The sequence below is a fragment of the Verruconis gallopava genome (assembly GCF_000836295.1).
Source record: "Verruconis gallopava strain CBS 43764 unplaced genomic scaffold supercont1.15, whole genome shotgun sequence".
Classification (NCBI taxonomy): Eukaryota; Fungi; Ascomycota; class Dothideomycetes; order Venturiales; family Sympoventuriaceae; genus Verruconis; species Verruconis gallopava.
Window position 1 is genome coordinate 103,623 of NW_015622151.1, and position 27,575 is coordinate 131,197.

Consider the following 27,575-nt stretch of genomic DNA (forward strand, 5'->3'; position numbering starts at 1 on the left):
AAGAGTAAGAGAGCAACAGGCGTGTGACTGTGCGAAGCCTGGGAGCTCACGAAAGCGGAGCAGGACGGAGCCGGACCAGTCGATGGCGTTACGTCTTTCGATGCGACGGCGTCGGGATGAGCCAATGCGGGCGTCGAATGGGCCGCATGTGGCCGGCAGACGCAGCTCGATGGCCTCCGGTCGGTTCGCAGCGACGGCCGCCGTGTTATGCCAACGATACTGATAATAATAAGGCTCTGCGCGCAGCTTATGCAATGGCGCATGCACCCCACACGGCGTGCATGGCCCTGCGCCCACGTCCGCCCAGCCCGCGCCGGCAGCAGCGCGCAGTACTTGTAGCGCGAGTGCTGGCTCGCTGTGACGCCGATGGCTCGCAACGAAAAACTTCGTCTGCCCGCTAAGCCGGATACTAACGACTAAACCGACTCTGCTGCGGGCACCTTTGTCCTCCTCCTGCCGTTCTTTCGCTGCTCGTGCAACGCAGCGGGGCAGCGTTTTTAATTGCTGCCCGTCCGTCGTCCCGCGCTTTCGTCTCCTCGCGCTGTTCTCGCCGTTTTCAAGTCGAGCGGAGAGCAAGAAGGTCCAGGGAAGAGCGTGTCTGCCCGTTTGTGTCTTTTGCCTCTTGAGAACGCTCACGAGCCCTTTTGCTAGCCGACGGTCCGTTTTTCACCTTTTCTTTTTCTTTTCCTCCTTCCCTCGCCGGTGTATGCTACCACCGCTCGGAGACGCCCGCCTGCATACACCGAGAGGCTTGCGAACTGCACGCGCGAACATCGCCTGTTCGCCCTAGGCGAGGTCGCTTTCCTTCGCCCGGCGTATTTTTCCCCCCCAGGAAAGCGCCAAACCTTCTCCTCCTGACGCTGCTCCTTCGATGGCACAGGAGGAGCATCAATTTGAGAAACTCAAGATCGAGAAGCCGCGCGACGGCCGACGCATCTCCTCTTCCTTAGCCGCCCTCAGCTTGCACGCCCATCATGGCGACAGCCCGTCGCCACTACTATCACCACCAGCCCAGTACCATCACCCTCTGCACCCGCCGTATATAGGCCCCGGCACGTCGCCCTCTCCCGCCCAGCACGAACTGCTGCGTTCGCTCACCAACGATGAGTTCAAGAGCTCGGAGGAGGATTTGTCGCGACGACTGCTGAACGGCGAGGACATCGAAGCCGGCGCCGGCGTCCTTGTTGAAGAGGAAGGCGCATTTAGCACCGCGTCCGATGACGAATCGTTCAGCCCCCAGCACGGCAGAAAGGCGTCCATCACATTTGCAAGAGAGACCATCACGAGCGACGGCCAGAAGAGACGCCTGGAAGAGCCCGTCCCCCGCTCTGATCCGCTGCAAATACCTGCACCCGCTGTTCGGGCTACTGAAGAGGTGGACTGGCCGCACCAAAGCGGACATGCGAGCCACCGCTTGCCGGACGGCCTCGTTCTGGGCGAGCAGAAGCCCCACGAGATCTCTCTCGACACCGGCAGTCCCACGCGCAAGGACTCGGCCATAGACCACAGCGAGTCGCAGGAGGACGTGGCGGGCTCTCTGACGTCTGCTCTCACGGTGTCGCCCTCCACCGAAGAACCGCTGACACCTCTCAACGGCATGCTGTCGCCCGTCAGCCCTGGCACCGTGACGGAGCAGAAGCCCAGTCCGTTTTGGCCCAGTCGCCGTACCGACTCGCAACGCTCGCGCAGCTACCAGCGTCTTGACAAGGCCGTCAACGGCGGGCGGAGGCGCTCGACGCGGTCGGCCAATTCGTCCGTCTCGCCCGCCAGCGCCTTTCTCTCCTCGCTAAACAGGTCTTCCACTCAGGTCCAGGATGAGCCCGACGACGAGGGTCAAGAGATTGCCGGGAGCGGCTGGATCATCGGCCGAACGATCGGCTACGGAGGCTTCTCTTCCGTAAAGGAAGTCTCTACCATGGATGCGAAGACGGCGAAGCGCGTTGTGCGAGCCGTCAAGATCATGCGCAAGAAGCCCAAAAACGTGAAGGACGACCAGCAGAACGAGCGGGTGCAGGCTGAGTTCGAGCATGAGGTCGCACTGTGGCGCTTCCTCAAGCACCGATACATCGTGCCCCTCATCGCCGTCTACGATACGCCTTTCGCCACGTTTTGCATCACCAAGCTCAACGTCGGTGGCACCTTGCACAATCTCGTCCGCAGCCGGCGCCAGCAGTACAGCGTGCTGGACCGTGGGTTGTCGGCGCCGCTGGCGAAGCGCTATGCGTACCAGCTCGCAGCCGCAATCCGGTATCTGCACGAGGACGCGCATATCGTGCACCGCGACATCAAGCTCGAGAACTGCCTGCTCGACATGACCGCGCCGGACGCTGCCAGTCAAGGCGGCAACATCCTGCTGTGCGATTTTGGCATGGCAGACTACATCCAGACCGACTCGCGCGACATGTCCGCCCTTCCAGAGCCAGGCGAAGCGCACAACATTGGGCCTGCCGCATCCTCCTCGCGGTTGGACCCAGACGACGTAGTCAACCGCGGCGGCGTGGCGGCCGATCTGAACAACCGCGACACAACGCTCACAGTCATGGGCAGCCTCGAGTACGCGGCTCCGGAGGTGGTGACAGCGACGGAGACTCTATTCAGCCCAAAGGCGGATGTGTGGGCGTACGGCGTGTGTGTGTACGCCCTGTTGACGGGTAGCCTGCCCTTCTCGCACGAGATGCGCGAGACGCTCGCCCTGATGATCGAGAAGAGTCAATGGGACATCACTCCGCTGTACCAGGCCGCTGCTGTCAGGGGGGGCGGCCCCGCTGGTATGGCGGCCGTCGACCTAGTCAAGGGCTGCTTGACGTACGATAGCGAGGAGCGCTGGAGCATACGTGACGTGCTCGAGTCTAGATGGCTCCTCAACTGCAAGGAGCTGTACGGCGAGGGAAGTCTCAGTGAAGACGAGCTGGACGAATGGGGCACTTGACGTGAGGTGACTCGAAACTGCCCTGTCTTGTCTTGTGTTTGCAGGTAGGAAGAGCGAAGAGATTGTGGGTTTGCATACCTTCCGTTCTACTCCCGTCTACGGCCACATATTCACTACGACATTGCGGCATCGGCGTTGGGGGAATCTTCTCTTCCATTTGTCTTTTTTTTGGGGGGGATCTATGCTCTCAGGACAGCTGTTTCGTGCGTGGGAGCACACGGGATCAGTCATTTATGCTGTGGGACGTGATGGACGTGATGATACCCTTTGCGATACCCAATTTTCCTTTTCCTTTTCCCCCTCCCGTTTCTGCCTTTGCCTCATCTCACTTCCGGTTCTGGTGTACAGTAAGGGCGCAGTGTTTTCAGGTTACGCATGTTGGAGTCTTATTTTTTTTTTCCTCCTTCTCAGCTCTCTTTCAAAAATATGCTTGCAAGTATGCATTAGGTTTCGGCGCGACATCGGACGGACAAGGGAAACGCTTTTTAGCTTTTGGACACGCCCATACTCGTTTTAACCCATTGTACTATTAGAATCATGGCGCCGGAGAGACGTTTTGGACACGAGAAAGGGAAAAAAAAATCTTAATCTAATAAATAAAGATGCCAGTCTTCGACGTCTCTTCTCACTTCCCTTCTTTCAACATCTGTGATATCAATAACTGCTTCCAGCCCTCTTATCATTCTTCCCTCGTACGCAGTCCGCAGACAGCAGCCTACTCTCGCCTCCAGGTTTCGAACTCAACCTCGAGGTGCTCCTTCAGCTTCTTCCAACTGGAGCCGAACTGCGCGCCGCACCGCCAGCACACGCTGCCGCGTTCCTTGAGCGCCTCGTGTGCGCCGCGCCTGCGCGTGAGGATCTCGGCGGCGCTGAGCGGCATCTCCTCGATGCGGGCGAAGAACTCGGTGGTGAAGCTTTGGTAGTGCGTTCTGTGCCGCAGGCAGGGCGAGTGCATGTCGCGCGAGATGACGTGGATGTGCAGGTGGTTCATGGACGGGTTCGCGTGCACGCCGGCGCGCACCTCGTCGAGCCACGCGCGACCCGGGGGCAGCTCCGCCGTCTCCGCCGCCGCCGCCGCCGTCAGCGCCGCCCGCCGCGGCCGCTCCTGCGCGCTGTGCGCCCCGTGCAGCCGCCGAAGCTCCTCCGCCGCGATCGCCGCCGCCCGCGCCACCTCCGCGCGCGCGCTCGCCAGGAACGCCGGCGACCGCGCGAACGCCTCCAGCGGGTTCAGCCCGTACACGGACGGGTCGCGCGGCAGCAGCAGCAGGTGCACCGACGCCTTCGGGTACAGGTCGCGGATCAGCACCCACTCGGCGCTGTGGTAGACGACCCGGCCGTCGCCGAACGCCTCCGGCTCCGCTATGTACGCCAGCAGCCCGTCGCGCCCGAGATACGCCCTGCCCGTCGCCGACACCGTCGTCTTCGGCCGCTTCGCGTCGCGGTCGTCCCGCGCCGGCTTGCTCTTGGGTCTCATCAGCTCCGCAACTGCGTCTCCTCGTCAGGCTCCCTGCTTCTCCTCACCGCGTGCGCGCCTCGAGCGGGTCATGGTGGAGGTGGTGCAACTGGCTGCGTGGGCAGGGCTGGGTAGGAGTGTCCTCGTACATGCATTCTTGGCTTGCGCCTTGTCCTCCGCCGGCAGCGACGGACCGCCCGCGTCGCCGCCATCCGTCTCGTCCGGGAGCTCGTGGTCGTCAGCCGTGGCCAGTTGCTTGGAAGGCATCCTCGAAGCCGTCTTCGCGGGGCCCATTCAGGTGCGGGGAAGACATCTGGAAAGAGGGGGGGGGGGGGAAAAAAAACTTGGGGGCAGATTGGAAGAAAGCTCCGCCCTTCTCGCAGCGAAGGTCTGCTGCAGGCGGCGCGTGGTGAACCAAAGGTGCGTCACCGTTACTTAACGAGAGTTCCGGCGAAGAGCTACCCCTGTTCGGAACCGCCCGACACCCATTACCCGACGGACTAGTTCTAGCGCCTGGCTGCGATGCTCTGCGCCTGCGTATCCTGTGGTCTTTCGTCCCGACACAGACCACGAGAAAAAGAAAAAAGGGGGGGGGGGGGGGGGGGGGGGGGGGGGGGGGGGGAAAGGTCAAAAAGGTAAAGAAGGAATCGCAATTGCAGCTGTCGATCAGATGGATAGAGTGCAGCACGTAGAACTAGTGATTGCATTTTTGTGATTTTTTTTTTTGGGGGGGGGGGGGGGGGGGGGGGGGGGGAACCATTTATTCTCGTGCTCCCTTTCCTGGATTTGAGCTCGACAGGCTGAAGCCTGTTCTTCCACACAGTCCTTCATCTCTACAACAGTGTGGAGAAGATATTTCCGTTCAGAGAGCATCTGAACAAAGAGCGGTTCTCGAATACTTGGTCCTTGGAGAGGGACGGTTAATGGTTTGTTCGGCACGGCGCGTGCGCGTGCGTCGATCACGTTGAGAAACTGCCATGGGCTGGCGAAGCTACGAACGTTCGGGCAAGTATTGAGGCAGCGGAGTGACAAGCACTGTGATCGATTATCTATCTATTGCAGTGCATGATGTGAGGAACCTAGACCGCGGTCTTGTCGTCGCGCCTTCGAGACGCCTTCTTGTCTACAGTACAGTGGACGGCTCGTCGGGTAGACATTCCAGCAGCAGAGTTCTGTTCCTCTGCAACGCAGCTTCGAGTGAAGCAAGGCGCGTTCCAGAGTTTGTTTCAACTTCCTTTCACGATATCTGTGCAGAAACTCAAGTCTTTGACGCTTGCCCACCGATGGAACTTCCGGCCAAAGACGGCGATGCCCGTTGCCTCGACGTCCTCCGGGGGTCCGTTTTGATCTCTCGCTCTGCTCTGCCGCTGACTCTGCCCCTGGCGAGAATGTCGCGCACTTCTTCGATGGTGAGCAGTTCGTTTCCTAGTTCAATCTTCTGGCCCTCCATACTTTTCCGGGTCCAGCAAGTCGGCAGCGGTGAATCGGCCCATGTCTTCCGCGTCCGTGTACGACATCTTTGCACCCTCGTCGTAAAGATGATCAAGCGCGTTTGTCCGGTAGGTTGCGTGATCAGGTATCTCTCCATTTCAGCTACGCAGTACGGACTGGAGAGGGAGAACTAGATCCATGTGGGAGGATTGTACGAATGGCGATGTTTAAGTCGATAAGGACATGACTATGGAAGGAAACTAGACACCTTTACTCAATTCGAGATTGTTGCCTGGCTTCTCTTCGGAAGACTTATTGCTCCTTGGTTGGTAAACTGTTCGGAATTTACATCTCGCAATTCCCTAGCTAGCTACATGGTGTTTTGGCATGGGATGGGCACAAGTGGCCAAGTTCCAACGCCCGCGACTATGCAAAGCCTTTGTTTTAGAGAAAGCCAAGAGCCTACAATGGGTTCGCTTCACAGTTTGGCTGGCTTGTTACTCTCGCGAAAACTTGCTCTCAGTGAGGCGAGCGAAATGCAGGTAACTAGATGCAAAGGCCAGAAATAAGCACCGTCTCTGTCTCCAAGGCCGAGATCGACCGGACTTGGGAGAAAGGAAAAAATTTTAACGATAGCTCTTGCGGAATGCTCTTGATATCTTGTCGATCCATCATGAGCAACTTTGCCCGATGTTCTTCGACTTTTGACTCACTGTAGCCTCGGACTTGCTTGCCCATTTCAGGACTCGCTACGCGCTGTATATCATTTCTGGCCACGTTTTCCAGACAAAATATAACTATAATAAAAGCTCTAAAATGCTGTTAGACTTGCGCAAGTGTGTAGTGGTTGCCATGGGAGTTCCGCGAACTCCCCGTATTAACTCTTCTTCCAGTACCGCCTACATTGCGGAGTTATATCAACTAGCGACGCCGATATATCTCACCCAGACTTGGCTAAATCAATGGAAATCTCCCGCGAACTTGGATTCCATCATAAATGCTGCATTTACCCGCCCTATAAGAGATTGCACCTGCGTGCACTTCTTTCCATTGCTCATCCTTGCATGTGAGGTGAGGAGCCATGAACATAGAGAAGCCATCTTAAATTTCTTGGAGCGAACAGGGAGAGACGCACGAGTGAGAAGCGTTCAGATGCTTCAAAGAGATATTCAATCTATCTGTGTTCAGCAGGATTTGAATTCAGACAATGGTATACTGGAGCATCATGTTGGAATTTTGAGTGTTGCGATCAGTAGCACAAGTAGAATTTCATTCTTCGTGTGGAAAAATATCGACATGAAATATTACATTTTGTCCTTTCTGTCCTAGGCCAGAGTTCAAAATTCTATGATATGTTACAAGCAGTTAAGGCACCACGTACGATTCGAGCTGTTTTAAAATAGTCTGGTTTATAAGAAGTGGTTGGATAGGCTAAAAAGTTATTGAGGTGCTGTCATCGTTGTAGCTTTCAAGCACCTTTGAGGGGTCCATTTCTTAGCCTACGAAAATTGTGCACGCTCAGCCCTACGAGCATGAACCCCGACTACGAAATTGTTCGCTAATCAAAACCCCGTGACAAGTTTTCAATCCACCAAAGAGCACATTTCACCGACCATTTAAGGGTGGGGAGAGTATGCCAAAGAATGCTCACCCGCCGCGAGGTGGCTCAAAGAAATCAGCTCCTTCAGCAGCACAGCCAACGAGTGATGATGGACCGAAGATAATATTCACCAACGCTAAGGACAACCCCAGGAAAGGCAAGAAGAACAATGAAACCTCAACAAACTCCGCAGAGTCTTCAAAAGCAAAGGGCAAGGCGAAAGGTGTCCCTGAAACGCCTACCGAAGATGGACCTAAGCGACCAGATACAAGGACGTTGATCGGAGGTGCAAGCTGGACTGGCAAGTTGCCTGTGAACATGCTCTCAGAGCATTGTCAGAAACAAAAATGGGATAAACCAGAGTACACAATGATGAAAACTGATCATGGGTTCGTGTCCGGCGTCATTCTCAAGGCTACGCATCCAAAGACGCGTGAGACAACCACCTTACCGCAGATACGGTTTCCAAAAGAGCACCAGGCAGTCGCTGGGCAGGAGACCGCAGTGGAGGCTCGTCACTTCGCAGCTGCATACGCTCTCTTCCGGTTTTCGAGCATGAAGAATTTGCACATGATGATGCCGCCGAAGTACAAGGATTTATGGAAAGGGCTGTTCACCGATCTGAAGAAGGAAGACGAGGCCCAGGGTAGAGGATGGATGTACGCGCCAGACCCCTTTGCCATGGCGAAGGAACGAGAAGATGAAGCAGCCGCTAAAGCGAAACGGCGCGAGGAAATGGAGAGGTCAAAAGCGAAGGAGCAGGCCTCTGGGAAGGGTCCGGGTAACGTTGTCATAGGAGGTAGTGAGGGAAGTCAAGTGAGGCCATGGACGAGAGCACCGAAGATAGATATGGGACGGAAAACAAGATTGCATGTCGAGCAGCTCATTCGAAAACACGCAGTCTGGGGCTCCAGCGCCGGAGGCCTCAGTAGTAAACAGCGAAGTGCCCTCGTTGTAGACGTTTCCAAGCTCGGCTTCCGAGCAGCGCACGTGGAAGAGGCGATGGAGGTTTGCGGCAGTCGCGAGGAGCTTCTCGAGTGGCTACTCATCCACGTGCCTGAAGACGACCTACCAAAATGGAGCTTACCTGAGAATTATACGGCCGGCGTAAGTCTGGCAAGCAGCGATCTGAAAAGAGAGGCTATCATAAAGCGGCTGGCTTCTTCGGGATATGCCACGGATCTATGCGAGATGGCTCTTGACGCCGGTAAAGGCGACGAGTCGAGAGCTAGCACATATCTGCAGAAGCTGTTGCTTGAAGAAGTGGGTGACATTCAGAGCTTAGCGGAGGAAATGGCTCGTGCAAGCCTTGGTGATGAGGATAGTACAGTATGGGAAGATGAACAGGCCGTCCTGGCATCGATCTACGACGACAAATATAACTCACCAAACCCGGAATCATGCAGCATTCGCATCGAACCCGAGGGCTGTAACAGGGTTGTAATTACGCTTGGTCTAAGAAAGCCTATAGGGCCATACCCCGAGAATCTTCCGCTGCTGTCAATCAATGCGGAATTGCCAGCATATATCAGACTGTCCATTCTAAAACAGGCACTGCGTTTCGCAAAGGATAATCTGCTTGGCGATCAGATGATATTCAGCATCGTAGATTGGATCGAGCACAACTCAGCGGCCATCATCGAGCAGCCAGGACGTCTCGCCGACGTCTCGTCTGCAACGGCAGCTGGCGAAAGCAAGACAGCCGCAGCTTCGTTTTCAAAGTTCAGACCGCAAAAGCGTCGACCACGGCCATTGGATGAAAAAGCTACGCGAGCGCTAAGTACGCAAATGATGGAGTCCTGGAAGCAGAAGCAGACCACCGCAGAGCAGGAGAGGATGCTCGTGATCCGCCGTTCGCTGCCTGCGTGGAAGCTACAAGACGCGATCGTCGAAGCGGTCAACGGGCATCAAGTCACCATCATCTCTGGCGAGACAGGCTCTGGAAAGTCCACCCAGTCCGTCCAGTTCATCCTAGATGACATGATACGCAGGGAGCGAGGTGGTGTTACAAATATCATTTGCACACAGCCAAGGAGGATCTCGGCGCTCGGGCTCGCTGATCGCGTAGCTGAGGAACGGTGCTCCAAGGTTGGAGAGGAAGTCGGGTATATTATCAGGGGTGAGTCCAAGTACAAAGAAGGTCAAACCAAGATCACGTTTGTCACGACGGGCGTGTTGCTTCGCAGACTGCAGAGCTCAGGTGGCAGCACCAAAGACGTCGTCGCTTCGCTCTCCGACGTGAGCCATGTTGTCATTGACGAAGTGCACGAGCGCAGCCTCGACACGGATTTTCTGCTTGTGCTTCTGCGCGACGTTCTACGGCAGAGGCGCGACCTCAAGGTCATACTCATGAGTGCAACGTTGGATGCAGACATTTTCGCGCAGTACTTCAGCGGCACAGGGGGAGTTGCTCGCGTCGAGATAGAGGGCCGGACACATCCAGTGCAGGACTTGTACCTGGACGATGTGGTTCGTATCACAGGCTTCAATGGCCACAGTGAAGAAGACGACTTCGAGGAGCCGGAGGTGCAAAAGCAACTCGCAGGCACGTTGCGTGGAATAGGCATGAGAATCAACTACGATCTTATCGCTCAGACTGTGCAGTACATTGATCATGAGCTCGGAAATCAGGACGGAGGGATCCTTATTTTCCTGCCTGGTACTATGGAGATTGATCGAACCATTCAGGCGCTGCGAAACGTACCAAACATTCACGCGTTGCCGCTCCACGCATCTCTACTGCCAGCAGAGCAGCGGCGAGTCTTTCCTCCCGCACCTAAGGGCATGCGCAAAGTCATTGCAAGCACCAACGTCGCTGAGACGTCAATTACCATCGAGGATGTTGTTGCCGTCATCGACACCGGACGCGTTAAAGAGACCACCTTTGACCCACAGTCGAACATGGTCAAGCTCCAAGAGGTATGGGCGTCCAAAGCAGCGTGCAAGCAGCGTCGTGGTCGAGCAGGTCGCGTTCGTGCAGGCAAATGCTACAAGCTATTTACGCGAGCCGCCGAAGCGAAGATGCCGGAGCGTCCAGAGCCGGAGATTCGAAGAGTCCCGCTGGAGCAGCTGTGCCTGTCCGTAAAAGCCATGGGCATACGAGATGTGCCGGCCTTTTTGGCAGGTGCTTTAACACCGCCAGACCGTATGGCCGTTGGCGGTGCTATCACCCTGCTTGGCCGCATGGGTGCCTTGGATGGCGATGAGCTTACAGCCCTTGGTCGCCACCTTTCAATGATACCAGCGGACTTGAGGTGCGGCAAGCTGTTGGTGTATGGCTCCATCTTCGGTTGTCTTGACGCATGCTTGACTATGGCGTCAATTTTGACAGTGCGTAGTCCTTTCGTGTCGCCACAGGCTAAGCGCGAGGAAGCGAAGGCTGCTCGCGCTGTCTTTGCCGCAGGAGGCCACGGCGACCTGGTGGCAGATTTGAGAGCTTACGACCAGTACACCGCGAATCGCAAGATACTACCGACGCGAGATCTTCGGCGATGGTGTGAGGACAACTTCCTGTCCATGGCTACACTCAACGACATCACGTCAAACAGATCACAGTACATCTCTTCCCTCAAAGAGATTGGGTTCCTACCCTTCGGCGCAGACAACGCTACACTGGCAGCCATGAATTCGAACAGCTCATCCGACGCCCTTTTGCGTGCCCTCATAGCTGGTTCGTTCAATCCGCAAATCGCTCGCGTGGAATACCCGGAGACCAAGTTTGCGGCAACTTCCACAGGAGCAATGGCACTGGACCCGGAGGCCAAAACGATCAAATATTTCACAGAAGATGCATCCGCTTCTGGCGATGGTCAACAGCAGCCTCGAAACGACCGTGTCTTTATACATCCATCCTCAACCCTTTTCGACGCGTCTTCTTTCCCTTCTAATACGACGTTTATGACGTTCTTCGAGAAGATCTCCACCTCCAAGATCTTCCTGCGCAATGTGACCCCTGTGAATGCCTATGCAGTCATGATGTTTGGTGGGGGTGTGGAGGTCGATACCTACGGGAGGGGCGTTGTGGTAGACGGCTGGATCAGGTTGAAGGGATGGGCGAGGATCGGAGTTCTTGTTGGACGCCTTAGAAAGATGCTGGATCGAGTGCTAGAAGAAAGAATCGAAAGACCAGGTCTCGCAGTCGGCGGAAATGGAGAGGACGTAGACCAGGAGATTGTGAGAGTTGTACGAAAGTTAATTGAGCTGGATGGTTTGGATAGATGAAAAGTCAAAGTCAAGAGACTTAGATCTAGCGAAGTAAAAGATTGAGTACGCGTGGAGCACTATCCAGACACCGCAAGAACACACACCAGAGGTTCTTGATTTGATTCATGTGCAAAACATACGGAACCTGCATTGTGCCAAGAAAAATTTAAAAAAAAAATAAAAAAAAAATAAATAAAAGAGCTCGCAGTAGCCAGGCGAGTCGAAATCACGTCAGGCGGCACAGGGAGTTTCCGAAACTGTTCAAGAATAAGCGTCGTGACGGCATGCAGTTTGAGGGACGGCCTGATATCATCCACTCATTCATTCGATCCTGTCCTGTTGTAACGAGCAGTCTTGAGAACTGGGTCGCGTAGGATGGCTTTGATCCTCCGTCCTACTTCTGGTGATGCCCTGGAGGTGTCTCCGGAAGGACACAGTCAGAAGGCTGCAGATCACCAAGGGATGAGGGGGTTTAAGTCATGTGATCGATTGTCGGTGAACCTGAAAAAGGAATCTGAATGACTATAATTCGACGTTCCATGGTGATATTGGAAGTGATGGATCGAAACTTTAGTCGTCCAGCAGGTCTGTCAAGTCCGTTTCGATAAGAACCCACTGGCTTTTTTGCCTGCATTTCCTTGGTCGGTGGATGCACAGTGAGAGAGCATGGAGGCGGCACAAAAATCTCGCGAAACATGCATCATTTTAGGTCAAAGGCTAGCTGAACAGCGGTCGGAAGCATTAATCCTAGCTCATATCTTACTGCTGAACGACGGAACAATCCCTTTGGGTGGACAAGGAAAGTGTAATGCAGTTTCGCTGATCCTGTGTGCTGAGGCCCTAGGAGCTTTGGGACCCGGGAAAACGCGGTTTGTGAACCGGAGCGTTCTATCTGCAGGCCATGTTTGACCACCACAAGATCTTTTTTTTTTCTGACGCACAGCAAGGCGTCGTGCGCAAACCAAGCTTTTCGAAGGGGGGGGGAGAAAAGTGTTCGCTGGTGACCGGATTTTCGCAAAGGTTTGAACATGCACGGGGGTGTCTCTTTGCGAAACAGCTGAGTGTGCAGCTGGCCTGCAGACAAATCTTCATTTTACTTACACATTTTTTTTTCTTTGAATGGGAAAGACATAACACGCGCAGCCGACGCGACATAGATCACAGAGCGCTCGACAGGATATTTCCGAGGTCTGCGTAAGGCGGCTGGGCGTAAATGGTGCTACCCGTGATCCTAGGCGTGGAACCACGAGAGAGTTTGGCGACAAAGACGCACACAATGTGCAGGCAAGGAAGCGGTCTGACGATCGCACAGCTTACTCCCTGTTCCTAAGTGCGCGAATCATTAGACCAACGTGAAGCGATAGTTGCCTGTATCAGATGGGTAGGGGCCGTCGCGAAGCATAAAGCATGCAATCAACGGCGTATGCCGGCATGTGTGGCTGATCGAGGTGCCTTATTAATGTACGATCTTTGTCTTGAGTCTTTTGCGATGATAAATAAGGTCCCAGGCCGATCAGGCAGGGATTCCCTCCAGCGGCTGCCCGAGTCACGACTGGCAACGTAGGGTGGTTTGGGCGAACAAATGAGCGCATGCAGGCCAATAGCTCCAGGACCGGACGTGAAACTAGGCCAGTTTGGGGCCCCAGGCATGGACGGATAAATGACCGAGGATGGGGGACAACGTTCAGCCAAGACAGACTGCATGGCCGTATTGGCTGCGCGAGCGAACGGAGAGACGGAGTGTGGCGGATGGCATTGTTTGAACAGGGCAAATGCCCCATGTTGGCTCGTCGAACGCGTCAAGCGTGTGGCCACCTTCTCCTTTCACGTTGGCAACAGGCTGCAGTCAGCCATAAAAAAAAAAGGAAAGAAACTGCTTCTGGTTCGACCCACGGAACTTCCTTGAGGATTGACGGGCGACGAGTCCCGTCGGGCACCTGCAGAATCCTGACAGACGACCCAAGACAAAGCAAGCAAAGGCTCGTTTCTAACCCGAAGCGCCGAAGCCGGTGATGGCTGCCGTTGAGGAAAGTTGCACTGGAGCTCGTGATGCAAGATAATCACAGGAATGATGGGTAGCCCTCGACTCGGTATGAAAGTAGCACGCCCTGGATTATTATTGTTGTTTTTGTTGTTCTTGTTATTACTCATCCAACGGATAACATCGGTTTCATCTACAGGGAAACTCTTGCCATGAGGGGCTGGCAAGGCCAACGTCAAAAAAGAAAAAAAAAGAGCACGTCGCGGCTTTGTTAAGCATCTAACCAAAGTACGTGCTGGAGTCTTGCAAAGCGCTCTAGCACATTACGGACAGGAAAGATAATATAATTAGCTCCGCCCTAGCTGCGGGAATTCTAGAACGTCTGGCACGCTTTCAAGGGCAACGTGCGGGTGGGTAATCATTTGGTATCCCTGGTCATTGGTGGAGAGCGGCCAAGCGTTTCCAGCAGATCGGAGTGCGTTCAAGGATGAGAAAAGGATGGAACGTCACCGCGATTCAGCTGCCGTTTTGGCTGTGGGCATCGGCCGGTCGGGCGGGTGTGTGTGCGTGTGTGGAGCGGCTAAGTACTGTAGCACCGTTGGGGCCCTTCCAGATGATGATGAACTGAATGGTGAGACGGGCCCCATCCTAGTTGGCGTGGCTGCGGGCCCTGTTGACCGGGTGTGATGATGATGGTGGTTGTGGTGACGGTGGTGATGGTATGCGCTCAAGGCTGTGTGGAAGGGTGAAGATGATCACACTTGACGGCCAGAATGAAGCAAATGGCTCCGCACCAAGGCAGACGTCGTCTCGGAAAACACCTGTCACGAACGCACCACGGCGGACGAGGAATGGGCACGTACCAAAGACTTGCTGTGCGAGCCGTGATAGGTGGTCGAACAGCATGGACGGCAGCAGAATGGGATGGAGGAGAGTCATACGCTAGTCGCTGGGCCAGTTGTGCCAGATGCCTGCGCTGCCATAAGCATGCAGGATACGGCTGCACAGGATTTTTCGGGGCTGTGCCTTCACAAGGAAGTTTCGCGGACCAGCAGCCGCGCATCGAGCACTTAGATTAGGCTCAGACAAGGCCCGCATCTGCTTCGCCAACTAGCCGACGAGCACCAAAGCTCCACTGCTGGGCGTCGATGGCAGGCAGGTGACACAGCCGTTCAAGACGTGCGACGGCACGCTGAGGCTCATGCGCTCCAAGGCTCGGGCACCTTTCGGGATACTGCAGGCGTGTGAGTGGGCGGAAGAGGGAGAGCTGTGGGTGTCCAGATGCGTTGCGTCTGCGTGGGTGCATGCTTGATCCCGAACCAAGCGCAGCGTCTGCGGGGACGAACTTAGGGGGGGCGAGGCGCTGGTGGTGTGCCCGCGTCGCTGCCTGGCCCCCAGCCCGTTTTTTTGCATGGTCCGATGACAGCGCGTGCGAGACGAACGACTTCGCTGCGGTGCTCGGAAGCTTGCAAGACCAGGACCAAATCACCGTCCTCCGGCTGCTGTTACGGCCTGCCAAGCGCGACTTGATGAAGGACTTGCTGGGCCAGAAGGTCTGCTCCTGGTGCCGTGCCATTGGTAAGGGAGATTGTGACGGTGGAACCGAACGTTCGTCACTCGTCGGCTTCGTATCGCGCCAAAGAGAAAAAAAAAAGCCCCTTCCTAGTCCCCAATACGGCCTGCCCATAGTGCATGTCTGATGTGTGCGCGTATGCATGTGTACAGAGCGAGTTAAACGTGCTCCGACACAAACACAGCACCGTACCAGTATGCGCCTGGTACACAAGGTAACACGGAGCACACGAAGCCAAACATCCGGCCATCATTTCGTCCCGGCCGAGGACGTGGTCAGGGAGAAGAAAAAGGAAACATGAGGAACACGACTGTCCTGTGCAGTATGATGCAAGCGCGGAAACGTCTGCATGGTGCACGTAGTGCCGCATCTGACCAACAGGAGAGGACGTGCGACCACAGCTCAGGCTCGTATCATTCTCCAAATTGGCCTTGCGCTTGCGCAGCCTCTCACAGGCGAACTCACGATCAGCATCCACAACTACGCCGCCCACAGTTTCATGACCCCACACACGACAGATGCGCCCGCTTTGTCTTAGCGCCAGAAGGAGGAAAGAGATCACATTTCCCAAGCCCTCGCAAAAACGCAAGCCACGCGGATGAGACCATGTCCCGAGCGAGCCGAGTAATGAGGTTCACGGTCGAAAAGCTCCGCCGCTGTGGATGCGCTTTCACACTTGTGACCTGTGGTTGGATCGGACCTTGGTTTTCTTTTGGCGCCATTCAGAGATGTCAAAACATTCTTTTGGGAAGCACCGCTCCGATCGCGTATCCAGCATGGGGCTGGTTGGTCGGCTGGTCGGTCGAGACGATGATGAGTGCACGCTCAAGGTGAGCAATCCACCATGTTGCCTGCTGTCATTCCAATAACTCTACACCTGGCATCGAACCCTCGAACGACGGGGCCTTTTGCACCCATCCATCACCCACCCCCCTCGCCAAACCCCATTCTTCTCTAGAGCAGTGAGCTAGCCTCCCAGACACTGAACCAGACTCTGGCGGGGTAGACGTCTCTGGCATGGCTTGGTGTCGCGCGCTGCTAAAACGTACCTTGGATTCATGACCAGCAGAGCTTTCATGCCTCCCACTCAACCCCCCAAAGCGTTGGAGGATTCACACGCCGCAGGTCAGGGGGTGCCCACAGTAAAATTTAGCGGCTGGGCTGCGCTTTCCAAGGGCGACGTGGGCCACCATCTCCGAAACCTGCGCGAGAGCCGTGCGTTACAACCCGCCGGCTGGCCCTAGACACGAGATCGGCGCTGGAAGGCAGAGAGTCTATAATTTCTTCTGGGATCTGCATGTCCTGCCGAGGAGGCAAACGACCAGTAGACGGGCCTGCGGCTAGTTTTGCTCGGAGCTGCAAGACAAACACGCCGGATCCCTGCAGTTTCGAATCGGGCGCATCACTGGATTCGATGCACGTCGTCCAGGCGGAGAAAGATGACCATTCTTTGACCGCTTGTGGGTAACGTCGCGCTGTTTGGCTGCCCTGGTCAAAGGCATCACGAATGCTAGTCCTTCGAAAACCACTTTGCATCATGGAGGGATGGGCCCACCTATAAACCTCCCCCCCTGGCCTGCCGGTGCTTCGTCCCGCAGCATCTTCGGCCGCATCTTGCGCCATCTACACAACTCTAATGTGAGCTCAGCCGCTCCGGGTACCCACGATGCTAGTTTTTACCCATCCACATCCTATACTCCTTTCACCATTATCTTCCTACGTTATTGGCTTCAGGCTTGCCGCCAGCGTTTGCCAAAAGGCCATGATCCTGAGGCCAATCAGCCGCAAGGGTGCCACATGCTCATGTCTTGCCCAAACTAGTCCTCGTCTATCCGAGTACCAGTCTCCTAGATTCGTGTCCAGGCCGTGTGTTGATTTCATTCCTGACGAACCCCAACTTTTTGCACAAGGGTGACAGACATTACTCGTGCCACATACCTCTCGACTTTTTCCTTTCTTACCAAATGCCCGGATTGACGCCTCCCTACCTTGCCGTGCCCTTTTATTGTCACCGTTCTTATTTTGTGTCTGTGTCGTATCCTCGCTAAAGGCATATGACGCCCCACCATGTCATTGGGTACTCTCTTATAACGCTCTAACCTCGCTGTTACTCTGCTTCTTTATACTGTTCCTACTTCTACCACTACAGCCGCCAAAATGGCCGGCTCAATACAAGCGGACTACGACGAACTTATGCGAGCCATGGCAAATCGCTTCGCTGCTTCAAGACACTCTCGCCGCTCATCACGAACGTCGCCTGTTCAGTGCACGAGGAGACATTCTGCCAGGATTGAGAAACCTAGAAGCCATCAACCAAGCCCGATCACACCAGAGAGGCGGCGAATTAGCAACGCTCCAAGATATGTCTCCTCTTTGGACGATCACTACCGACGTATGATGGGTCTTGATGACGATGACGACTACGAACAGGACGAGGTCGTCAATCAGTATCAGTTTTCTACCCGTCCCGTGAGTTGGCACCCAGGCTACTATTCTTCGCACGAGATATCCGACAATGGGTATTCTTCATTCTACTCGAAAGAACAATCACTCGCAAGCCAATATCTTTCGTACCAAAACAGCCCCTTTTACCAAAACGCTGTGCAGGCGTCACGGCCAGAGTTGGCATGGGCTCAATACATGCGTGGTGATTTCAACGCGACTGCGACTCAGAACGGTGACGATCATAATCCGACGTCATGGTTCGACGGTAACGAGGCACAAGAAGACGATCGGATCAACTCAGCCTTGTCGAATTCGCAGGATAACGAGGATCGGGAAGAAAGATCCGAGAGGGAGCAGAGCGTTGAACTAGTTGGATTAGGCCTGTACGACCCTCCCGGGTTCACCGTCAAGATTGGCTCAAAGTTGGAGGAAGAATGTGACCCGCCGGAATTCGACGAAGACGGCAACGAGAATGAAGAGAGTTCAGAGGAGGAAGAGGAAGAGCTGCCTAAACCCGAAGATACAAAGGTCGCCCAAGCGGCCGTGCCCGTTGTCAACATGTCAGGACAAAGCTTCTTCGCAGGGGCCGACGAGAACTACGAGGGCAACTGGTGGTCGGCCGGGGACAGCAAACAGCTGCAACCACAAGTCAACGAAGTTAGCTACAGTTGGGTGTGATACGATCTATATGAAAGAGAGCCATTTTGGGAAATTCTGTTCAAGCGTCGGCGCTGGTGGCAAAAATTATTTTAGTTAGACATACCCAAGAAATTCAGGAAGGACTATTGTTCATGTGCATCAATATATATATCTGCAGCATACGCATACTGTTCATATGCCGCAGTGGCAAAATATTTACCTGCTTTGGCAACCATCGGAGACACGGCCCTGGTTCCGTAAGTTTGTCTCGCACTCTCATTCGTCGAGGCCGAAAAAGAGTCTTCCGCCAATCTCTGCGCTCGATCCTCGCAAGCGAGAAAAACATCTGCTCGAATCGTCACCACAGATTTGGCTCTTGCCATGGGCAATTTGTTCGCGTGGCCATGGAAGAACGATGAAGAATTGCTCGAAGTGCGCGAGCTTTTCTATCCCAGCCCGGAACTGGACGAGGCCACTCGGCGTGAGAAGCAACAGCTCGCGGTGAACATTGTGAGTTCCCAAGACGGCAAGGTCGCCCGCATGTTTTTGTCAACGCCGTAATTTTTTTTATGTTTTTTTTTCAAAATTCTTGATTCGGTGCAAAAACGCCTACGTGTTTTGTGTTCGAGTCTTTTCCAGGGCGCAAGAGAGTTCTGATGCTTTTCAGGTCAACGCGTGGAAGCTGCGTCGGTGTCGCATACCGCACTCTATCCTGGCGACAGCTGACCTTGTGGACGCAATCCTTCACCATGACGCACGCAAGAATTCTGCTTCGGCCATCAAAGCCGTCTACGCGTCTGCGCTGGCGAAGATGGTCACCAGCATCTGCGACCTTGAGCAAGACGCCGCAGAGAAAAGGTCGATGATGGAGCAAGCGAAGAAGCTCGGAATGCCCGAGGACTGGGTGCATCTTCGTCACGCGATCACACACGGTCAAACCCCTGGCTTGATGGCCCTTCAGAGCGCCGTGCTCGAAGCTGTGCCTTGGATGTGGGAGCATTTCTGGCAGCATCTCAGCCCTGAAAGCGAAGTGCCAGAACAAGAAGTTCGCAGCCGTCTTGTTGAGATTCTTACAGGATACCGGCGTCAAAGACGTTCAGAGTTCACTAACCAGTCGGAACTGAGACCCTACGACACTCTGACTGCACAAGCTTGCAAGCATATTAGGAGAATATGTAAAGCGGCCAAGGACGCTGACATATTGGTGGATGTTTTGCTTGGCGAGAATATACTGCTGCCGTCGGAGAAACAGTGCGTTGCTTCATTTGCCTCTGCTGGTCGTCCCACAACGCCACTAACATGCATTAGGACGAATCTCAAGTTCAAGGCCTTCCTTATTGTCTGGGATGCGCTGCTTCTCGGCTTGGCTGAAAGAATACCGGCATTACACCAGAGAGTTGTTCTTGGACTGGTAGAGTATCTGACCGTACAGACAACGTACGATTATGCCAAGGTCACGATCAGGTTGGAAATAGCGTCGAAATGGCTGCAGCACATGCTTTTAAATCAAGATTGGACATCTCGTCTTTCTGCTGCCGCTCTTGAGAGTCTGCGCAACGACGTCATAGAAGGATGCCTTTTGTATAAATCAGAATACACAGATGCAGTGGTTAGAACGTTACTTGACGCCATGTCTGGGCCTCTTGCCGAGTCCTTCAGACAGCTTTTGGACATCTACGATAAGGGGGGAGAAGACGGCCAAATGGACGTCGACATCCTCCAAGACGCAGGTGAAGGACAGGGAGATAATTACTGTCAACCAACAGGCTGGTCAAGACCTGTAGCGGTGTGGCTGCCAAAACCCATTGGAGCTTAAAGGTTAGTGTACCTCTTAAATTTCTAGGATACCCAAGTATCTCCCAAGCGAAGAAATAAAGGTCATGTCCAGATTTAAGTGGCCAATGGAATAACTCAGACCGAGCTGTGTTTGCTGCTGCTTTCGTTTTCTCGTCTACGCTGGACCATTGTCGTCACGAAAATACGGATTTGCCAGAATGATCCCAGCAAAGCGCACGCCAACAATGCAAGTCTGGCCAATGAAATGCGCGTGTGCCAATCACGTCAGTTGCGCGTCGAATTTCTCATCGCGAAGAAGTCCACTGAAATCTCATATTTGAATCGTAGGTTACCCGACCACCTATAAAGTGCCTATTTTTCGCACTTCGTCCTTCGTATTTCCTTCGGAGGTTGTTTTTTTCTTCCCTGATGTTCGCATCGCGAGGGCATTCGTCGACGGCGGTGAGGGCATGGACTCGGTCTGACTGAAAAGAGCTTGGAAAGAACACGAGCTGGCCATCCGAAGCGAGACCGGCTGCATTGTCACGATGGTCGGTCCCCACCCTGCCTGCATTCCCAGATTTTGCACGCTGCTCGACCGACGAAGCCGTTGCGAGCTCGACGAGGGCGAGCAACGTGAAAACAGAGGTGTTCCGCAGCTGCTTTCGACGTCGCTACACCGTTTCCCAAACGTCCCTCACGCAGGCATCGACCAGCCGTCTTTGCACGCGCGACAGCATTCGGGAGTCAGGCAAAAGTAAAGTCGCGCTGCAGGCGATCGTTCCCAACAGCGACTGTTCACTTTCTGTGAGGCAACGCACTACTTCAACTGTGGCGACAAGGTTTGCCTGTAGACGTCCTATCTAAGTCACGTTTTCCTTCCTTCAATCCAACCACATTCGCTCGTTACCTCCACATCCCTGTCGCCATCTATGACATTGTGCTTCAAAAGCCCGCGACCGTCCCTTTCGCACTGCCCACATTCTCCCAATCCTGTGGTCTTTCCTTACGCTGACGTCGCGGGATTCCGGCGGTTGCCCCTCGGCTGCGGTCTCTCAAAAGCCCATGGAGTTGACCGCCCCCCCCAAAAGCTCTGGCCTATGGTGAACGGCGTTTTCGTGGCTACTCGGCTCTGCTCGAACGTTCGGATGAGCTGTAGGTGGGTCGAGTTGGGCAATCTTACGGACGCCTTTTGCGGTCTTGCTGGAGTCAGTTTTTCGTCGACATAAAGCCAACGTGAGATTCCGATCCTACGCCGTGCCTTGTTTCTTTTATCTTTCCGATCTTGCTCTATGCAAATTGATTCTGGGCTCTTCATCCGATTCTAGCAGACTATAGCTCGTTCTTCGTATTCACAGATCGTCAACTAAACGTTCCCGCTGTTTCTTTTCCCCCTCTCCTGTTCAACATTGAGCATCTCCCGTCTCATCTTCGTAGAAATGGAAAACGATACAAAAGCCGTGACAACCACACAGCCCGTCAACGAAACAAGCGTAGCCCGTCCGAAAGGTTCGAAATTGTCTCGCTACCTGAATGCCGAACTTACGGACGACCGCATGACCGAACTTGAGCTGTTGGTCCTCGCCTTCGCGACCGGTATGCAAGATGCAACCACGTTTCCCGATTATACTGTCTTCGCGTCCAATCAGACGGGAAACACAATCTTTCTCGCCATAGGTTGCGCAGGAATCGCAGACGCGAATGTCTTCAGTTTCTCCAACATCGGTTTCGCACTAGGCTTCTTCATCCTCGGCGGTTTCACCATGGGACAAATCGGTAACGTCGTCGGTCCACGGCGAAGGGCTTGGATCTTATTCAGCAATCTCGTTCAGACAATATTGGTGTGGACTGCGGCGGTAATATTGTACGTCGTGCCACGCGATCATGCCGGTCCGCAAGCTTGGCTTGTCCTAAGCTTTTTGGCATTCGCGGCGGGCGGTCAGGTAGCCATGGCAAGGGGTCTCAAGGTCGTGGAGATCACAACAGCTATGGCTACGGCTGCGTATGTCGATCTGCTGATAGACCCCAACCTATATGGCAGCTGGAGAAACAGGGGGAGGAATCGCAGGGCGGCCTTTTTGCTTACACTTACGCTGGGGGGTTTCGCCGGAGCTTACGCTTTGAAAAACGTTAATTCTGGTTTCAGCGTAATGTTAACTGCGTTGTTAAAAACATTGGTGATGATTGCCTTTGGCTTCAACACAGGAAGCACTCGAATCGAGGTCAAGGATGGCACTGTGATCGAAAGCATACAAACTGTTTGAGAAATCCTCGTTTATATATCCCACTAGATCAATGCGTTTTATCTTAGATAGAGGAAAGAGAAAAAGCTGCTTTAGTAAACGCTTCAACCTTGACGAATTTTTACCAGGTCCACATTTCCGACTATTCATGGTTTCAAGTTAGAGCCCGATCCTAGGATTGAAGGACATGCTTTTATCTTCAACGCGTTACGCTCATGCCCTCGCACGCTCGTTGCTTTAACTAAATCAAAGAGCAATTTTCCATCACCATAGAGGAAGCTCCTCTCACAGGAAGCGCTCATAGCATCCGAGAACACGAGATTTGAAGGACGCGAGTAGTCCACACCTGTGCGCTTCTCATTCTCATTTCACTAGTGCTATCAGGTTGTAGATCTTGTGACGTGGATGGCATCTTTGTCTCCTATCCCCAGCCATTTAACAACACATTATGCCCTCGAGAATATCTCGGACATGCGCTGTACTTTTGATTCTTTTCGCTTGTTGAGACTTGATCGATGCATATCTGACCTATCCGTAAGTGTTCTGGCTTGGAATCTTCCCCAGGCTGTTCAGCTCCGGTGACCTTGCCTTGTCCCGCAATTCCAAAAAGAACCAAAGATATTTTTGGCATGGTGAGGATTTTTCAGTCAACCAAGATTACAGCAGTATCTATTCTCGAATCCCAAGTATGAGAAACGACTTCCTGAATTGGATTGTTCTCAAATTCAAATGTTTCGAGCAAGCATTGAATTAAAGTTCCTGGAGTAGAAAGGATGCGAAGAAGCCAGGTCTGCTTGTTTGCTGGGTTGATGAGATTATATTTAAACTGTTTAATAGCACCAACAGCGGGTGTTGGATTGTTGGTTGAGGACTCTAATCCTGTTTCATACGGGATATCGGTGTTGAGCGCACTTGTTGAATGCTTGTCTTCATGAACACAGCCATATACATGGCAAACGTGAAAATTCACTGCAAATTGTACAATTGAGGGGCTTTGAAACAGGTCAGTTTGTGATAGGAGGAAAACATCATCTCTTGAGTCCGCACGAACAGTTGAGCACAGACCACTGATGATACGGACCCACCCGCGCTGCTTGATCTTTGTTTACCCGCACCACCTCAAGCCTACAACCTCACATCGAGCAGGCCTGCAAACCGACTACAACCCCATATATCTCTAGTAACCACGATCTCTACACAAGAGAATTGCTGGCGCGACCTCAATTACTAAATCGCGCTATTTGGAACGATTTTGTCAACTCCGGTCTGCGCGCGCGGTCCCCCTCGAACCTCCCACCACGACAACATTACGCGACAGTTGGCCGCCCATGACCGCGATACATAGCAGAGCGCCGTTAGAAGTCTTGAGTATGTCGGCTGCGCAGAGGCAATCGCGTCGGAAGACCACAAGGCATCTCTTTGATGACGATGACGAGCCACCCGCGAAGAGATCGAAGGTGGAAACAGAGACCGTATCAAATGCAGCCAGTGCTCAGTCCACGAGTAGGATTGCAGCCGCAAAACCGAAAAAGGCACGAACAGGTACGCTCCCGATACATTATCGCGTAAATTCGCTTGTCCATAGATTGATCATCTTTCGGCCGACATCAAACTTAATTGACAACAATTACGGAGTCTTTGGACGCTAACGATCCTATAGCGTACAATGAAGATGCGGATGGCTTTACATTTGCGCGAAAAACGCGTTCAAAGAAATCCTCGGACGAGCCTGTGCCTGTAAATGAAGCGCAAGCGTCACATTCAACTGCTTCGAAGCCACGTCTTGTGCCGAGAACGAAACGTAACGATAGCAAGACCGACCCAAGAATTGCGTCAACGTCATCAGAAACGGATCTGACAGGTCCAAGACGGCGATCTGCACGACTTTCCGGAGACAAAGAAGCTGTCCAATCTTTACCAGCCGAGAAACCGAAGCGGAAGCGAAAGTCCAACGAGCTTGGTTCGTCTCAGCGCGCTCGCGCTGGTAGCCCAGAGCTACCTCCGAAAGACCTTCAAATTGAACGAAAGCGCGAGGGGACAAAGATCATGCTTCCATTTGCAGACACGCCTGTAATAAATCGCAACAAAGAAATGCGAGCGACCAAGAGTAAAACGCAGAATCGCAGAAGCAGCGTCAACTCAAGAGGGAGACGAGCCAGTTCGCTTATCGAGAGTGGCACATCAAATGGTAGGACTTTCCGTACTTATGGTTCGAATCGCACGCCAAGAAGCGCGCAAAAATTCCCTTCTTTTTCGTCCTTTCTGTCGGATTATCCGCTTGATTCTCAGCGTGTTTCTATACCAGTGTTGCGAGTTGAAGAATCTCTAGTCCAATCAGCCTGCCTGTTACGAAGTTCTAACAATTTCAACTCTATTTCTCTCTCCTATGATCTAGTCCTGGCTAATCAAAATGAATTAACAGCTGTACCTCACTCAGACGTAGACATCAAAGACTTTTACAAGCACATCGAACAAAGCCTCCTCGAACCAAAGCGGATGCGCCAACTTCTCACCTGGAGCGCAACACGCGCTCTTCCTCCTAAAGCTCATGGCGGCAGTGGTAATGCAAGCGAGACGTTTATCCAAGAAGCTGCGCGTTCAATCATCGAGGATCTGCTCAAGGATTTTGCCAACAAACCTGAGATGTCGGATTGGTTTAGTCGCGACGAGACGAGCGAGCCAACTGCGATTGTGAAGAAGCCAAATCCGAGGAATGCGCAGAATGCTGCCAGGCTACAGAGATTGGAGGCAGACATCGCGAGACTAAAGGAGGAAGAGAGGCAGTGGAATGAACTTACAAAGTCACTAAAGAGCGAAGAAGTCGGGGACTTGGATGATATTGATCCGTCTGCACTAGATCCTGCACAAGCAGCTCTGCTTGCGGAGCTGCAGCTTGGACATGACGCGAGTGGAAATGCGAAGAAAAGGCGGAAGTCAGAGGACAAGGAAGAAGCACACACGACGGGGTTAGAGGATATAGCAGCACGAATGCAGGCTATTAATTCGAATTTGGAGCCGCAGATCGACATGTTTGCTGATGGTCTACACCGAGTGGGACAATATCGACTTGCGGCGGAAAGAGTTGCAGATAGGCTGCTGGGCACGACGGCCAGGAAGCTCGAAATACGCGAGAAAGAGTCGCAAAAGGCCACAGGTACAAGTTCGATGGGCTCCAAGGAAGTGCTATCCGCTCTCGCCCGAGCCCTTTACGCAAGAGGAGACGGGAGATAATGTGTGTTTTGCAGAAACTGACGAGCTTATGATGAGAATTGAGATTTTTGTACATGCATTGAGCATAACGGGTGGCTTTGTTATATACGACTTGTTCTACTCACGATCAATTTACGTGCTTCGTCCTGGGCCTCACACATGAGAAAGGAATAGCTGGCATATCTTCACATATTCAAGCTTGTGATTTTGGCAAACGATTTCCGGAAATGTTGATTCAGACTTTATAAAGGATGTTTAATGCAGTGTGATATATAAAAATGATCAAAGGTTCGTCCATTAAAGTTACAGCAGTAGGCGTACATGGGTATTAGCTGCTCAATGAATGCCAAATAGAAGCTCAGAAACACGCTTCTTGCTCGACAATGCTCCCGAATTTGGAACGAAACCAATACTCTCACCTGAAGTCGACGCCATCATGATATGAGAACAAACAAGTCAAAGCCCCGCCCCCAAAATGGATGCTTCCCTTCCCATGCACAAGCTCCGTAACATCTCACTGAACTGATCCATACGCTACATGCAATGAGTGCCTCAACCGAATAAATTGCTCTCCCTAAGATCCTCAACGAGGTCATCGACATTGCTTAGGTACTGTCCCAACAATCTCTGTTTCTCCCTCGTGCTCTTGATGGTCTTTTCCATCCTCTCTCCGTCGTAATCGTATCCCCATCCACCAGCCATGTAGCTGCCGTTCGAGCTAACAATCGAAACCCCGCCGTCCTCGTCGTCCTCGGCTAGCGAACTAGTGCTTCTCTTTACCCTGAGCGCCGTCCCTCTGCTGTGTGAAATCGGGGGCGAGGAAGAAGGCGCTTCGGGCATGAGGTAGAAGTACAGGAATTCCAACACGCGCATCTTGACGCCCTTGCTGGTCTCTTCGCTTCTAAGCAAGTCTTTGATGCTCAGCAAACCGTCCACACGCTCGAAGGTGCGTATTGCAGGTGGATTGTTAAGCAGAGCGGTGACAAGAACAAGAATAGCGGATTGCTGGACAGCAGGCGGATTGGCAGTGTCAAGGAGGTCGAGAAGTGTATCCATCGAGGCTTGCTTGATGAATAGATGCCTGCTGGGTGGGTGAAGCAGGAGAATACCTTGTAGGACAGCCAAGGTCGAAGAGAGGTGGCCATCGACTGTGCCTGGAGAGCGGGAGAGTAGTGCATTAAGCGTCGCGAGGAGGTGTGTAGCGACTGTAAGGTCTCGTCAGCTTGATGTGCTTTCCAACTAAACTTCCCCGTGTGAAGTGAGAGGTAAACACGTACCATTATACTCGAAACTCTCCTGCAACCGGAAGAATTCTCTAAAGGCCGGATCTATGGGTAGCTCGCGAAGCGTCTTGGGCGTTTCGCTGTTGCTAGAAGTTATGACGGATGCTCGTCTGTTGTGACCTAGTTTTGTGGCTTTCGAAAGGCATATCTGGGCCAGAAGTCCTTCAATCTGCTTCAGGCCAGTCCGGACTTTGTCCGTGTTCTTCGACGAGAGATTATCGAAGGCCAGAGAGAGGAGTGCCTCCATTCCGGCTGATTCTGTGTAAATTCCGGGAGCCGCCGCTGGTCAGCCTCGCGTGGCAGAGGTCGTGCTAGGTTCTCTACGGAACGAGGCGAAGCTTGACTACTTGGCTATCGGAGGATGAAAGACTGAAGATGTGATATTCTTAACGAGGACAATGACATTGGGAGACTTATTGGGACTGGAATGGGGCATGAAAATATGGAGCAGCGCTTTCCAGGTCGAGTTTTGGTCTGTGTTGAAGGTTAAGGGTGAGTTTGTCGGTGTGGACGTGTGTGTTGGCATGTCACGGCAGTTGGTTGCTATGGCAGCGCCTAATCGATAAACCTTATGTGGGAGCTGCTATAGCCCCAACCCTTGCCTCTGCCCAAACAAAAGGAATAATGCGAGACATCGGGCCTTTTTCTACATAGTCTAGAGACCAGACATGTCGGTCTTCGCTACGAGGGCAGATGTCTGTGATGATACCTACGTGTTCTTGGTTGATGATGGCGCTGATTGAAGCCGTGAAGAGCCGTTCGCATGACGAATCACCTCAGCAGACCAACGACGAAGACGTCACGACGTC

The 27,575-nt window shown here is 53.4% G+C and overlaps 8 protein-coding genes across 9 annotated transcripts; 5 read left to right on the forward strand and 3 right to left on the reverse strand.

Moving 5' to 3' along the window:
* Nucleotides 1-334: 334 nt before the first annotated feature.
* PV09_05008 (uncharacterized protein) lies at nucleotides 335-3,547 on the forward strand. Its single transcript, XM_016358461.1, has one exon. The coding sequence runs from the start codon at nucleotides 872-874 to the stop codon at nucleotides 2,927-2,929; it is 2,058 nt and encodes a 685-aa protein (XP_016213562.1). The 5' UTR covers nucleotides 335-871; the 3' UTR covers nucleotides 2,930-3,547.
* PV09_05009 (uncharacterized protein) lies at nucleotides 3,435-4,698 on the reverse strand. Its single transcript, XM_016358462.1, has 2 exons — nucleotides 4,532-4,698; nucleotides 3,435-4,414 (listed from the first exon to the last, which is right to left on the reverse strand). The coding sequence occupies exons 1-2, from the start codon at nucleotides 4,674-4,676 to the stop codon at nucleotides 3,645-3,647; spliced, it is 915 nt and encodes a 304-aa protein (XP_016213563.1). The 5' UTR covers nucleotides 4,677-4,698; the 3' UTR covers nucleotides 3,435-3,644.
* A 910-nt stretch (nucleotides 4,699-5,608) lies between these two features.
* On the reverse strand, nucleotides 5,609-5,899 carry PV09_05010 (uncharacterized protein; the record flags this gene model as incomplete). The annotated part of the gene is made up of 2 exons (XM_016358463.1): nucleotides 5,609-5,780; nucleotides 5,835-5,899. 2 exons carry the CDS (start codon nucleotides 5,897-5,899, stop codon nucleotides 5,609-5,611), a joined length of 237 nt encoding a protein of 78 aa, XP_016213564.1.
* Nucleotides 5,900-7,366: 1,467 nt separating this feature from the next.
* Nucleotides 7,367-11,773, forward strand: PV09_05011 (uncharacterized protein). Its single transcript, XM_016358464.1, has one exon. It carries the CDS (start codon nucleotides 7,447-7,449, stop codon nucleotides 11,632-11,634), a length of 4,188 nt encoding a protein of 1,395 aa, XP_016213565.1. The 5' UTR covers nucleotides 7,367-7,446; the 3' UTR covers nucleotides 11,635-11,773.
* A 5,053-nt stretch (nucleotides 11,774-16,826) lies between these two features.
* On the forward strand, nucleotides 16,827-18,443 carry PV09_05012 (uncharacterized protein). The gene has a single exon (XM_016358465.1). The coding sequence runs from the start codon at nucleotides 17,328-17,330 to the stop codon at nucleotides 18,291-18,293; it is 966 nt and encodes a 321-aa protein (XP_016213566.1). The 5' UTR covers nucleotides 16,827-17,327; the 3' UTR covers nucleotides 18,294-18,443.
* An 18-nt stretch (nucleotides 18,444-18,461) lies between these two features.
* PV09_05013 (uncharacterized protein) lies at nucleotides 18,462-20,172 on the forward strand. The gene is made up of 3 exons (XM_016358466.1): nucleotides 18,462-18,764; nucleotides 18,922-19,505; nucleotides 19,563-20,172. Exons 1-3 carry the CDS (start codon nucleotides 18,636-18,638, stop codon nucleotides 20,068-20,070), a joined length of 1,221 nt encoding a protein of 406 aa, XP_016213567.1. The 5' UTR covers nucleotides 18,462-18,635; the 3' UTR covers nucleotides 20,071-20,172.
* Nucleotides 20,173-23,416: 3,244 nt separating this feature from the next.
* PV09_05014 lies at nucleotides 23,417-25,771 on the forward strand. 2 transcript variants are annotated; one of them, XM_016358468.1, is made up of 3 exons: nucleotides 23,417-23,815; nucleotides 23,934-24,461; nucleotides 24,696-25,771. In XM_016358468.1, exons 1-3 carry the CDS (start codon nucleotides 23,602-23,604, stop codon nucleotides 25,502-25,504), a joined length of 1,551 nt encoding a protein of 516 aa, XP_016213569.1. In that variant the 5' UTR covers nucleotides 23,417-23,601; the 3' UTR covers nucleotides 25,505-25,771. The 2 variants fall into 2 exon arrangements, with proteins under 2 accessions (XP_016213569.1, XP_016213568.1); XM_016358467.1 differs by having other exon boundaries at nucleotides 23,934-25,771.
* Nucleotides 25,688-27,495, reverse strand: PV09_05015 (uncharacterized protein). Its single transcript, XM_016358469.1, has 2 exons — nucleotides 26,761-27,495; nucleotides 25,688-26,688 (listed from the first exon to the last, which is right to left on the reverse strand). Exons 1-2 carry the CDS (start codon nucleotides 27,011-27,013, stop codon nucleotides 26,036-26,038), a joined length of 906 nt encoding a protein of 301 aa, XP_016213570.1. The 5' UTR covers nucleotides 27,014-27,495; the 3' UTR covers nucleotides 25,688-26,035.
* Nucleotides 27,496-27,575: the final 80 nt, after the last annotated feature.

Excerpts from the sequence above, each read along its gene's own strand:
- PV09_05008 (XM_016358461.1), top strand. The coding sequence starts at position 872 with ATGGCACAGGAGGAGCATCAATTTGAGAAACTCAAGATCGAGAAGCCG.
- PV09_05009 (XM_016358462.1), bottom strand. The coding sequence starts at position 4,676 with ATGGGCCCCGCGAAGACGGCTTCGAGGATGCCTTCCAAGCAACTGGCC. Across the intron at positions 4,415-4,531 it reads GGCGCAAGCCAAGAATGCAT|TTGCGGAGCTGATGAGACCC; the intron begins GTACGAGGACAC and ends GAGGAGACGCAG.
- PV09_05011 (XM_016358464.1), top strand. The coding sequence starts at position 7,447 with ATGCCAAAGAATGCTCACCCGCCGCGAGGTGGCTCAAAGAAATCAGCT.
- PV09_05012 (XM_016358465.1), top strand. The coding sequence starts at position 17,328 with ATGGCCGGCTCAATACAAGCGGACTACGACGAACTTATGCGAGCCATG.
- PV09_05013 (XM_016358466.1), top strand. The coding sequence starts at position 18,636 with ATGGGCAATTTGTTCGCGTGGCCATGGAAGAACGATGAAGAATTGCTC. Across the intron at positions 18,765-18,921 it reads AACAGCTCGCGGTGAACATT|GTCAACGCGTGGAAGCTGCG; the intron begins GTGAGTTCCCAA and ends GATGCTTTTCAG. Across the intron at positions 19,506-19,562 it reads CTGCTGCCGTCGGAGAAACA|GACGAATCTCAAGTTCAAGG; the intron begins GTGCGTTGCTTC and ends AACATGCATTAG.
- PV09_05014 (XM_016358467.1), top strand. The coding sequence starts at position 23,602 with ATGACCGCGATACATAGCAGAGCGCCGTTAGAAGTCTTGAGTATGTCG. Across the intron at positions 23,816-23,933 it reads ACCGAAAAAGGCACGAACAG|CGTACAATGAAGATGCGGAT; the intron begins GTACGCTCCCGA and ends ACGATCCTATAG.
- PV09_05015 (XM_016358469.1), bottom strand. The coding sequence starts at position 27,013 with ATGGAGGCACTCCTCTCTCTGGCCTTCGATAATCTCTCGTCGAAGAAC. Across the intron at positions 26,689-26,760 it reads GGAGAGTTTCGAGTATAATG|TCGCTACACACCTCCTCGCG; the intron begins GTACGTGTTTAC and ends GAGACCTTACAG.